The 13,504-nt window shown below is 42.5% G+C and overlaps 1 protein-coding gene across 5 annotated transcripts in view; it reads left to right on the top strand.

The window, feature by feature from the left end:
* The window catches only part of RGS6 (regulator of G protein signaling 6), a 220,093-nt gene that overhangs the window by 167,138 nt on the left and 39,451 nt on the right, over positions 1 to 13,504 (top strand). For all 5 annotated transcript variants that reach the window (XR_013982160.1, XR_013982161.1, XM_080993140.1 and 2 more), the window contains exons 9-14: positions 1,213 to 1,294; positions 1,920 to 1,994; positions 3,310 to 3,408; positions 3,918 to 3,979; positions 8,075 to 8,185; positions 9,272 to 9,397. Coding sequence is in view for 3 of the 5 variants with exons in the window: in XM_080993140.1 (XP_080849266.1) it covers positions 1,213 to 1,294; positions 1,920 to 1,994; positions 3,310 to 3,408; positions 3,918 to 3,979; positions 8,075 to 8,185; positions 9,272 to 9,397 (555 nt within the window). In the remaining 2 variants the exon portion in view is untranslated. The remainder of the gene's footprint in view (positions 1 to 1,212; positions 1,295 to 1,919; positions 1,995 to 3,309; positions 3,409 to 3,917; positions 3,980 to 8,074; positions 8,186 to 9,271; positions 9,398 to 13,504) is intronic.

Below are 13,504 nucleotides of genomic sequence, written 5' to 3'. Positions count from 1 at the left end.
AGCAGAGAGAGCAGAGACCTTGAAATTGACCATCAGCTGTTACCACTTAGGCAGCAGATTGAGCAGGCAAACAAGTCACCTGGGCACAGACTTAACCACTATGGTGTAATGTATTTCTGTTTAAATTATAGCAATTATTTCTAAATTTGCACCTACAGATGTAAATTAGGACATGCCAGTTTTGTGCAATTTTGTGTGCTCCTTTTTGGTGATATGTAAATGGCCTCCCGCAAAATTCATCTAGGCATTATGTATGCTTAACTGCTTTCTGCCCCCATGTTATTCTAAAGGTAGGGTGAATGTAGCCCCCATATATTTTTGCTTGCTGCTAAGGAATAAATTCGTGTCTTGGTTTCAAGGCATGCTCTCTGCTATATGAAAGGAAATATGGCAATTGCCTCTTGATACCACAGAGAGGACTTGTAGTATAGTTCTCATGGACTGGTTGGATGCAGAGGAATGTGGGGATGAGCCAGCTGGGGAACAACTGCTTCATGGAGGCAAGAACTACCAGAGATGAGTTGCTGTGGTCATTAGGCCTGACACTTCTTTGCTGATCTCGTTTTTTGCTAATAAAGAGTTAACTCCAAGTTGCACGGTGTGATTTACTGCTGGCTCGCTCCTGACAATAATGCACATACAAGTCCACCCAACAGGATGCAGTGAGCACCATGTTTTTGGTGCAGAGTTAGCGACAACAGCATTCCTGCAAAGCCTTTCTAATCCGACTATCAAGTCTAACAAATTAGCCTCACAATCCTATACATGCCTTGTTGAGTTCAATAAACCTTGGGGAAGACAAGAGTTTTGGCCCAGGGTGGAGAGCATTTGGCCCTCCAGATGTTGTTGGACTCCATCTTCTCATCCCTGACCGTTGACTGGGGTTGGTGGGGGTTGGGAGTCCAACAACATCTGGAGGGCCAGAGGTTCCCCATCTCTGCCCTTTGCTAACTCCAACTAGTGAAATTGTGGTCTGATTTCATTGTGGGATTGTCCTTGTGGAGGATTTTATGAGCTGTTGTGGGTGCTTAATATTACATTACATTTGTATTCTGCCTCTGCTTTTCTATATAGCAATTGTGTTTGTAATGTTCCAAAGGTTATTCAATAGACCCTAAAATCCAATCAGTCAAAACACCACACTAAAGGTTAATCTAGATTCTCATATAAACCCCAATCAAACTTTTGTGATTTTCTTGTGGTTTGTTTTAGAATTGACAGAAAAAAGGATAAAACAGAAAGGAAAATTTTGGATAGTCAAGAAAGAGCCTTCTGGGATGTCCATAGGCCAGTGGTAAGTTAAATGATTTGTTGCTGCTATACAGTCCAATGACATGTTCTGTTTTGTTTTCACACATAGATATCGCATGAGCTTGCATGTTTTCTTTATTTTATCCTATTTCCTATAGTATGGAAGAATTTGCACAATTCTGTAGATTATTAGTTAAAGCCCCTTCAGAGCTCACTTTTTGCATCAGAGAGCATGAATCTTCCCACTGGGAAGAGTGGGGAGGCAGAAGCATTTCACCACACAAAGGAGAACAATGCCACTGGCAAAGTATGAAATTGAATTCAGTTGCAGCTAATTCGTCCTGGATTGTACCTCATAGTGGCCTTTTGAGACTTTAAAAGCAGAGATGAGGAACTTTTGGCCCTCCAGAAGTTGTTGGAACTGCAGTTCATATTGTGCCTGTTCACTCATCATGCTTCCTAGGGCTGTTGAAAGTTCAGTAATATATGGAGGACAGCAGGTTCCCTGTGCCTGCATTAGAACAGCTCCTGTTTTTAATAACAGCACTTTAAATAAAGGACAGCAAAATTTGGCTGTGTGGATTATGGTTTGAAATTACTGATTTTTAGAAAGCAGAAACAGTGAAAATTAAACGCAGCCAGTAATCTCATAAACGTGTGTTTTTCAGCCGGGCTGCGTGAACACAACAGAGATGGACATCAGAAAGTGTCGGCGTATGAAAAATCCACAGAGGGTCAAAAAGGCAAGATTCCTCCCCCCGCCTCAAAAAAGTTAACGTTAAATTATGCCATACCTTTACAATAAGAATATCAGAGTTTCATGGGATGTTTTTGTTATATAGCAGGAGGCACATGGCCATGCCAAAGATACATACATATAAGTTGCTTTTCAGTTTCATTGAGGTAGATAAATTGTGAATACTCTGGTTTCACCTCAGATCATATAAATCTTTCACCTTTTACTAGAGGTAGATAAATTGTGTGTACCAGTTGTGAAGAATCATACAACATAACATGTAGACCTGATTACTTCTTTTATTTATTTATCAGGTTTCTACCTTCATTGTAAGATCCCGAGGTGGCTCAGAGCAATATAATCATGTAAATTTTAAAAAAGTAAAGTAATTAAAACAGTTTATATCCAATCATAAAAACAAATAAAGCCTTTCTAGGTGAAAGCTGCATACTATAGATTAAAGAAACAGAAGAGGTTGGTGCTACAAAAACACCTTAAATGACAAGTGTATGTCAAGAGGTGTGTTTTCAGGATGTGACAAAAGCTATGCAATGAAATGCTAGCTCAGGCATCTCCAAACTCGGCCCTCCAGATGTTTTGGGACTACAACTCCCATCATCCCTGACCACTGGTCCTGTTAGCTAGGGATGATGGGAGTTGTAGTCCCAAAACACCTTAGAGGGCCGTGTTTGGGGATGCCTGTGCTAGATGCACCTCTGTGTGGAGGAAGTTCCACAATTCAGGGGATGCCTAAATTTAGAAAAGTCACTCTCAGGCTGCCATTCCTCGCACTTCTGAGGATAGTGGAACGTTAACACCCAAGAGAGTCAGTAGGGATGGAAGTGGTCTTTCAGATATTTGGGCCTAAGCTGTTTATGGCTTAGCATTATATATAGGGCTGCTGATGTGTATGGTACTTTACAGCGTAAGACAACCTTCCCCAATATGTTGGCCTCTATTTCTTTTCGACTATCCACCCCATTAGCCCCAGCCAATGTAGCCGATGGTCAGAGATGATGGGAGTTGTAGTCAGAAGCACCTGAGATTTAATAAGGCTGAAATAACATAATAATTAGGGGGTGAAAGGATAGGACCATATTCTGAGATATTTACTGTCTAAATTTTTTCAAATAGAAATGACCACCAATGGAGGGGAGGGGAGGGGAGAAAGGAAAGGAAGAGGAAAGGGATGAAGGTATAATTGTCCTAAAACACCTTAACAACTCTAGTGTTTAAAATCATAATCCCCTTTTATTATTATTATTATTATTATTATTATTATTATTTTGCTTACCATACTGTTTCTCATCTGTTCATTGCAGTCAGTATACGGAGTTACAGAAGACAGTCAGTCCCAAAGTCCTGTACATATGCCCTCCCAACCAGCTCGGAAAACAACAAAAGATGATGTCCGGAAGCAAGTAAGGAATCTTCTCTGTGACTTCTCATGTTTCTTTTGGAGATATTCCACCCTTTTTCTATTTCCATGTTACTATAAATAGGACAGAATATTGAGTAAATATGAAATTGGAAACTTGCCTCTCCCTCAAAAGAAAACACATGTGTTTAGAGTATGTCATAAGCTGCCAATTTTTAAAGTTATAATTATATCTCTTGTACTGTTGTAGTTTGCTGTAAGCTACCAGGGACCCCCTGATGCTAAACACATTTCTTTGAAAGCAAGTCAGTTTATTTCACAGACACTTACATTCCTATAATCAACTTGTTCCTTCTTGAACCATTGCACTTCTCCATTCCTGTCATGTATGGCCATTGACAATTCAGCAAACAGGGAAGTCTGGGTTTACAAGGTCCTCCAAATGCTCACCAGAATAGTCATGAAGGTTTGGGTTGGGAGTCAGCATCTTTAAGTATATTACAGTGTAAGTCATTTGAAGCATTAAGAGGTGTTTTATTTCCTTTCTGCCAGATAACATTTCTGAACGTGCAGATAGACAGACACTGTTTAAAAATGTCTAAAGTAGCAGAAAGGTAAGACTCCCCATTTACATATGTTATAATTGTTGTTGTAATGGTTCTCTGCTATCTGTTCTGTTTTCCCCTCTCAATCATCATCATCATCATCATCATCTATTATTTATACCCCAGCCACTCTGGGCGGCTTCTAGCAGAATATTAAAATACAATAGTCTATTAAACATTAAAAGCTTCCCTAAACAGGGCTGCCTTCAGATGTCTTCTAAAACTTTGGTAGTTGTTTTTCTCTTTGACATCTGGTGGGAGGGTTTCCACAGGGAGGGCGCCACTACCAAGAAGGCCCTCTGCCTGGTTCCCTGTAACTTGGGTTCTCGCAGTGAGGGAACCGCCAGAAGGCCCTTGGCGCTGGACCTCAGCGTCCAGGCAGAATGATGGGGGTGGAGACGCTCCTTCAGGTATACTGGGCTGAGGCTGTTTAGGGCTTTAAAGGTCAGCACCAACACTTTGAATTGTGCTCGGAAACGTATCAAATGATTCAAGACTAATTTCGTATCCAGGAATGAGCACCTGAGCTGGGTATTTCTCCCTTGACTGCTGCCCTCCCTTGCTCCTGTTGTATGCCTACTTTGGCATGAAGATCCTGATTTGTATTGAGTCAGAGCCCCCCGTTACATCCAAACCAGCAAACTCTGGTTTAATGTGGATTAACAGTAAGCCCCAGTGCCCATCTATCCTATGTGGGGGTGTAGAAAAGCCACTAAGGGAAGCCGCTCATGAAGTAGCAATTGCTAGCAGAGGGAGGAAGGGGGCAGTGGGGGCGGACCACCCCAGGTGCACTCACTGAAGGGGTGATGCCCTGTACCTGCAGCATTCTCCCCGTCCTCCTTCATTTTGACAGCTTGGAGGAGGCTTGGGAGTCCCGGGTGGGTGGTGTGCTGAATGTTCACCATGGGCAGCTCGCTCCACCCCCGGCTGCAGGGTGCGCGCACTGCTCTGAGCACCCAAGCAGCTATCCTGCGCCTGGGAGGGCACCCTCTGCACCGCACCCCCCCTCGGGAGTGCGCCACGCTCCCCTCCGGAGGAGCATATGCTCCGCCACTGTTTGTTGGCACTGTACGGGATCACACCCTCCCACGTAACAGCTGTGTGACTCTGTTAAGCAGAGACATTGACCCTGCAGGAAGGAGAACTGCATCATGGGGTGTACCTTCTCCTGAGAATTAAGTAAGTAAGTAAATATTACATTTAAACTAACTAAATTTTCCCCCAGTTTATTACTTGATGAAATTTATGTCCTGCTCTTCCTCTCAAGGGAGCCCAGAATGACTCTGGTTACTTTAAAATAAGTGGCAGTTTCCAATCTCCTCTTTTCGGCTGTACCAGAGGAGGAAGGGGGGGCAGGGAGCATGTGAGCACAAGGCATTGCTTTAAAGCATCATTTAGTGTTACATGTCAGAGGCTCGCAAGAGTGAATTAGGATGAAGTAGTTTTAAAGCCAACCCAAACAAGATCCTTTGACCTTAAAGTTGGGATAAAATGCTGAGCTCAGCATGGCCAGACTTGTTGATTACGATGGAATTGTTGTTGTACGGTAGCCTTTCAGACTGAACCCACAGTTTAATAGCTTATTGTTTCCGCCGGGAATGTGGCAGATTAGCAGATCATAACGCATGAGGGCTTCTTTTCTCTTTATCTGTGCAGCATTAATTCCCAAGACTATTTTCCCCTCCTAGAAGTCTCCAAACAAATTTTGCACTAGCAGTAAAGGAGACTTTGGCTAGAAGGAGACAAAGAAGAGCACATTGCAGTGTCAGCAAATCAGAATACTGTCCTAGTTGCACAATTTATGAGTGTGTGTGCCCTGAATTCCAGTAGCTATTAGGGATTGGGATGCAAAATGCCATTTTAAACAGCTTTTCTGTTGGTCTTCCAGAGGCCACGAGTATCGTAAAAAATACGTATAGAATCACAAAATTTAGAACCGCAGATATACAGCAAAAAAGGTGAGGAAGCCGAAAGATAAACAGCACTCCTGTTTAGTGCAGAAAGAGATTCTGTATCATTCAGCAGGGTTGGGGAGCATCAGACGAAGTTTTTCACCAGGGAGAAGAAGGAAGAAATTCCTTGTGCAGTCACAGAGAAAGTAGATGGTGACTTTCCCAGACTTGCATGCTCCTAGATCTGCCATGTAGCATTGCACCAACACTAAGCAAAGTGCCTGCAATGTTCAGCTGCAGAACATGCCTGAAATATTCAGTGGATCCAGTTTTCCTTCCTTCCTTTCATCCCTTACTTTTCATGTCTCTGCAAAACCAAGGCTGACTTTACAATTTGCCCGGTGCGATTCACAGCCACTCGATAATAGGCTCATCAAATTCCATGAAATGGCTCTGAAGTAAACAGCTTGAACTGCAACCCACATTATTTTTAACTCCTTGTGGTGCCCACAGTTTCATTGGAAAACATTTGAATTTCAGAAACTATAGTACCCAATTGATTTTTTAAAAAAGAAATCTCCCCCCCCCCCATGCTTCAGTTACTGTGAAAATTGAGACTTTTCCTTCCTCCAACTACTGATCCATGGCGGTCATGAAACGTTATTAATGAAATAAGATAAGACAGGGAGGGACTAAAGACCCCAAGGCTTTATTGGTAGGACCTGCATTTTGTTACGAAATGGTGTGATTGTAATGCCTTGTGAAATAACAACAACCTTCCTCTGACAGGCTGAAGGGAAAAAGAGCTCCACACCTCCAGCTCCACCATTTCTCATTAACACACACACACACACACACACACACACACACACACACAGGCAAGTGATATAGCCTGGGCAAGAAGAATTAAAGTGAACAATTGGCCAGTGTTTGGAACCTAGACTATTCTCCCTAGCGACAGTTTGATTCTTGATTCTTATTCTTAGCTACAGTCTGTGCACAGTCTTAACAGTAAACATACGCGTTTTAGTAAATGCCAGCGTTCACATGTGGGTGCTACAAACGGGTGGAGGAAGGGGGGCGGTGGGGCGGGCTACCCCGGGTGTCACCACTGAGAGGGGTGACAAAATGCCGGGTTGCACTCACCATGGGGCCTGCAGTGCGCCCAAGCCACGTGTCTCTCCTGGGAGTGACGCGGTCGCTTGGGTGCCCATAGGCTCTGCGCTGCCCCAAACAGTCCGGCCATCGCCTCCCCCTCAGCTGTAGGGCGGCTGAGTGGGAGGAGGCAGGCAGACTCCTTGGAGGCCCCGTGGAGCGCCCTGCCCCAGTTGGCCCCGCCCCATGGACGGCTGGCTCCGCCCCTGGGCAGGGTACACACACCGCCCCAGACTCCCAATAGGCTTGCTCCACCGCTGGCTGCAAATCCCAGCTATGTGCCCATCAACATTCACCTGAGCAATAATCTGGCAAAAAATGTTGACTTGCCTTACAGAGACGAAATGAAAGCAATACAACTACTCAAAGTATGCACGGTGAATGGAGCATTTGTGGGGGGAAACTAAAATGATGTATCTTGTTGATGCAATTATTATATTAAGCGGGACACTAGAAACCAATGCGCACAAGTCTACAAAACTTAAGTGTTTAACATCCCCCACTGACAGCTATTGGACAAAGCACCAGTTAATTTTCTGTTGAAATCAATGCTTAGCTCTGTCCAATAGAAGTTAATGGGTGCTTGCTTTTGTCTGGCTGTACTATATCTAGTTAGCTACTTTGTTTTTGATCAAAAACAATCATCTGCCTAACCCAGAGGTCAGCAAACTTTTTCAGCAGGGGGCCAGTCTACTGTCCCTCAGACCTTGTGGGAGGCTGGACTATATTTTGGGGGGGGGGGTACGAACTAATTCCTATGCCCCACAAATAACCCAGAGATGCATTTTAAATAAAAGGACACATTCTACTCATGTAAAAACAAGGCAGCATTGTTTGTTTTGTAACATCTATTGGAAGACAAACACTTTGGCATAGACTTATGTATCCTATAGGAACCAGCCTTTTTACTGACATTTGTGCAGTGCATGGGCAAATAATGAATACTTTTAAGATTAATATACTTTTAAAAAATGGCAATAAACCTATGTAATATTTAATGAAGTTATACGCACAGCGCTCATCTCTGTATATTTTCTTTTATTTTCTCTTGTTACAGTTTAATTACTTATTCAGATCAGTACATTGACTATGACCCTTTTATAACTCCTGCTGAACCTTCCAATCCCTGGATAAATGATGACGCTGTATTTTGGGACTTAGAAACAAGGTGAGAAATTAATATTTTTTACACTTCTTACTATTATTCATTTCTATACAGCTTTATATTTTTAAGGGGGGATCTCAAAGCTATTTACAACCTACATTCATACTTTTGAAAGTGAAACTTTCAAAGATAAAACATTGCAGAGCTCTTTTGGTTGCACAGTTTCCATTATCTTTATGTGAAGGATTGACACCTGCCTATAACAGAGGGAGAGGTAAGATGGCAAGACCTTGCAGAGAACAGCTGCTGGCTGGCTCCTCTCTTCCCAGAACTGACTCCCAAAATCCTAATAGTCATTGTAACAATTATTATTATTTATATAGCACTATCTATGAACAGGATGGTTTATTTACAAAGGAGGGTCCCTGCCCAGTTATCTAACATTATTTAAGAATTGGTACCTAAACTTGCTTCTCCTCCTCTTTATAGATTCCTTTGTCCCTTATTGTATCCCATCTGTTACACTGGATGTCATTATTTGAATTTAAAATAAGGGTAGTTAACTTTTCTGTCTCAGGCTGCATACAACCCCAGAAGAGGGATTTTGTGGGCTCCCTCAAACTTGTCATTAAATATATCATTAATTTCTTATTTTCTGAGATAAGAAATTTATTAGAGTAAGAGACCCTTCTGAGGAAAAGAATACGGCTGCATACTTATCATTCTCGGATTCTCCTTTCAATACATAAAACAGATACTGAATAGGAAATTATGCCCCCTCCCTCCCCAGAAAATCATAACTCACCCCAAATATTGCAGGTTGACATTTTCCTCTCTTGGGCTACAGAGTGGATTTCTTCAAATTATAAGCAAGTGTTTCTCTCTGATATCAGCTTTGTATCCACAAGCAGAGAACTACCTAGCTTATCTTTTTCTGACATTTTGACAAGGTAACAAATCATCTGTTTTCATACATACAGATTTCTCTACTCTTTGAAGTCAAAAGGATGTGTGTGTCCCCCTTTAATTTAAATTATCACTACCGGCTCACTAATGAGCATTTTGAATTAAGCTGTCACAGAGAAATATACATTGGGAGACTCGAAAAAGAAACCCTGGCTGATCCTTATCTTTCTATCCTTTGAATAGCAAGGAGCCTTCTCAGCACCGGGTCAAAAGATGGGGCTTCTCTATAGATGAGGTGTTGAAAGATCCCGTTGGGCGTGACCAGTTTCTTCGGTTTCTGGAATCGGAATTCAGTTCTGAAAACCTCAGGTAAAGACCCTTCAGATACACTAAAGATTTAGTGCTCCAAAGGTTGCAGTACTTGCTCAGCAGAAAAGTTCACTCATGTCAAGAGCAAGGAATGTGGGAATTGGACTCCTGTATGGAATGCTATAAATTAGCATGACAGCAGTGCTAGTCTGTATCTAAAAGGTACCCTTAAGGTACCACTAAGGAATTTGCCAAAATCTTTGTTAAAAGGCATGCTGGTTGGATTTTGATAGAAATCTACAATTCCCTCTAGAAGAAGGTTAATTTCCCATATATGTTGGACTAAAATTAGTTATGATGCAAGGCAAAAGCTAAACGTGAGCGATCCCTGTCACCCTGTTATCATCATAACAAACACAAGCTGCAGTGACAGCTCAGTGTCAATCCGTCAGTCATTCATTTGCTTAGCATTACATGCAAACTCACATGCCTCATCGTTTTCAAAGGGGGCAGGAACAATCTCTGGACAGAGATCTGAGACCCCATCTAGTGTTTAACAGACAGCTTTGTTAGTAGGTTTCGATAATATATTTATATGCTCGTGTCAAACGGGGTCAGATTTTGAATCAGTGTTACTGAGTGAGCTAATTCACAAAGAGAGCAGAATAGGCCTTATTACTAAAGCAATGTTTTCTGGGACGTCGCATAAGGCTACTGAAGCATAGCTTTGTTTTATTTATTGATAAAGGATGTGGCAGCACACTGTTCTGTGACCGCTCCTGCAGTTACAGCTAAAGACTAGTTTCAGAACCGCTACATTAGATGCTCATAGTTCTGCAACAGACATCTTGGCGAATGCCCACACATATATCCAGGGCGGGAAGAAGAAAGGAATAACTGATATAGGGATAGCCAAAGGATCTCTGTGGCACTTGAAGAATGCAATACTTATTTCACTGAGCCTAGAACTGAATGTTCAATATAGATGGATGAGACACAGCGTGTTGTGTACTGGTTAGAGCCTTGAACTACTAGGACCAGGGAAACACAAGTTCAACCACCACTTGCCTATGGCACCTTTGGACCAGACAGTCACTATCACTTAGCCTAACCTACCTCACAGAGTTGTTGTGCGGAGAGATGGGGAAGAGGTGTGCTGATGTGAGCTCCTTGGAGGAAATTGCAGAATATAAATGCAGATGGTGGTGATGATACCGGAATAGTGAAGGGATAGTCCAATCACAGGGGAGGGGGCAGTTGTGGAGTGCAGTTGTGGCTGATGAAGGAAGACCTCATCAAAATGCAACAGCCCCTAGGACCAGATGAGCTGCGGAAGAAGAGGCTGCTAGTTCTGGGAGTTCCAGGATCCTGTGGGAGGGAGAAGCTATTTCAGTATTTTGCCTATGGTGACAAAATGCCTAAAGCCAGCCCTGAGGGGGAGTTTCACCAGCTGTCTCCAGATTTTCCTGTCAGAGATTTTTGTGTATTCGAACCAGCTGGAGAAATCTCCATCGTCACAATTAGAACTCTCTTTTCTCACTTTATATTAACCTAAGAGTAAGGTAATTCCTGAACCTTGAAAGCAAGCATGTATGAATGCTGAGAAAAGGGACATTTGTGAAGTACCTAAAGACCTTAAGGGTAGTTATTAAAAAAAAGAGGATTCACACACACAAAAATAATGGAAGACAAGCAATTGGGTGGGGGGGGGCTTTGTTAGGTTTACTAAATTCCCTTAATTTCAGATACTTTTTTATTTCCTTGTTTATTCCAGTGGGTAGCCATTTCCTCAGAACAGCACAGTGTTGTGAACACAACAAATGCCACCCCTGTGAACACATCAATAATATCCTTACCTGATACACAGGATGCAGAATTAGTTGCCCCTTCCTCTCCCTCCTCTCAGTGTGCTTAGGGCAAGGAGGAAGGACCACAGCTCAGTGGTGGAGCGCCTGCCTTGCTTGCAGAAGGTCTTGGGTTCAATTCCTGGCATCTCCAGGTAGGGATAAGAAAAGCACAGGACACACAGGCTTACTGAGACCAGGTTCCCAGAGAGGAGCTCCCAGCTGCTTTGCCCCTTTTTGCAGCTGTGCTATATACAAAGACAAGGTTTGGCTTGGTGTGCAGTCCAGCCTGGGGCTCCTGGTTCTGCTCCCGCCTCACTAACCCTCAGCTGTAGCCAGTGTTTGACCTCGACTCATTGTCTCTGTACCTACTGCCTTTGACAGCCTTGGACTAAAATGCCTGTCAGCCGCCACCATGTGCATAGACACCTCAGCTGGGAGTAGTTAGTTGTTGTGAGGCAAGTTGTGAGGTTAGTTGTGAGGCAAGGCAAAAGCTAAACGTGAGCAATCCCTGTCACCATGTTATCATCGTAACCAACACAGGCTGCAGTGACAGCTCAGTGTCAATCCGTCAGTCGTTCATTTGCTCAACATGAAGGTTCAGCACAAAACTGGAAAAGATCCAATTGCCAAGTCAAGAAATCAGCAAAAGTGATTAAACAATATACACTATGTATATGCTGAAAAGTATGCCTTTACTAACCTGGTGTCCTCTAGATGTTTTGAACTACAACTCCCATCAGCCCTAGCAAGTGGGAGGTACCAAATCTGGAAGGTACCAGGGTGGTGACCTTATATGAGATTACTTCCAACATGATAACAGGAAAAGACACTACTGCAAGCATATATATGTCTATAAAGAAGCGAACAACAACAACAAAACACATTTTCTTGACAGTGAAAGACGGGTACTAATCAGACTCCTAAGGCATCTTGTCCTAAGAGATGGTACAAAAGGTAATGATTACTGTCTCTGTGTGACCTTTTAAACTGTAGTACAAAGAACATGAGGTAGAAATTCCAAGGAGCTGAAATAACTTTGCCGTTTGTTGACATCAGCGTCTGTAGTCTCTTAGCCACTAGAGGGTGCAGATGCTCTACAGGTACTAGTTTCTGCTAAATTCAGGTGGAAGATCTCTGACATCGTGTGGATACGAAAAGGACTACTATATTCCATAGGCCTAGAGAAGAACCCAAAGCCTGACTGATTGTAGAACTGTTGCTACTCACCAGTGTTCACAAGTTATACTGGACATCCTGTAGAACTGAAAATTATACATGGAAATCTTGCCACGCACCTCAGAATTGAGATGTAAATGTGAAGCATGTTCTATTTTCCTCCTTTAGGGGATATCATAGATGTACTGTCCTGAGCCACACTATGTGAACAGGGTCTGAATAACAACCCGATTATAGCCCACCTAATACCTTGAGATCTCAATGTTTTTGTTTTCTACACCCAACATAAGAAAATGCTCCTAGTCTCAGGAGCTGGCCAATCTATTCTGGATGAATCATACATGCTTTCATGATGCCTGCAAGTGTTTGAAGCTTTGGCACTGTAAGCCCAACTGAGAAGCAAATCCAAGCTGCACTGATCTCAGGGAATTGGAAGTACAGGTGTCACAAATAAATACATTTCACACCAGTATCCTTTAACACACTGCAGGTCCTGATCAGAGCAAGTGTGATTCATTATATTTCCCAGTATTTGGGAGGGGGAAATGAGTTCTTTTGCAAGACTGTGGTTTTAATTTTTTATAAGGCTCAATTAATATGAGCTTTAAAAACATAGTAATTTGAGTGCCTAGTAGCTTGAACGAGATCTGAGAAGGGCAACGAACACAAACAGCAGAATACTAGGCATATCTTCTCAGAATTAAGCCCCACTTAATACATACATTTTATTTGTATGCTGCCTTTCCATGGTTCAACCCATGCTCAAGGTGGCTCAAAACATGAGCATAAATATGTGGGAATCACTAATGACAGCTATCACTTCACTGGAAAAAAATACAACTTTACCCTTATCACTTTTCATTCAAATAGATTTGGTATATATAAATGTTTCTTCTGATGAGCATGCTTTCAAGAACAACTATTACCGTACTATGAAGAAATGGAGAATATTCTCCCTTCCGGATGGTATAAATTGCATTACATGGTTATCTTTAGCAGACACTAGACAGTGATTATAGAAGAAGGGGACATTATGTGGAACATATTTCTGCCACATCCTGGTGGGTTTTGAATACTATTCTCACAAGTAGCTCCTCTGACTTCCCATGATTTGAATGTCTTTGTGAAGAGTACAAAATTAGAC

The sequence above is a fragment of the Podarcis pityusensis genome (assembly GCF_964106645.2).
Source record: "Podarcis pityusensis genome assembly, chromosome: 1".
Lineage (NCBI taxonomy): Eukaryota > Metazoa > Chordata > Lepidosauria > Squamata > Lacertidae > Podarcis > Podarcis pityusensis.
Note: the sequence above shows the minus strand (reverse complement) of the source record. Positions and strands in the feature narration are given on the sequence as shown.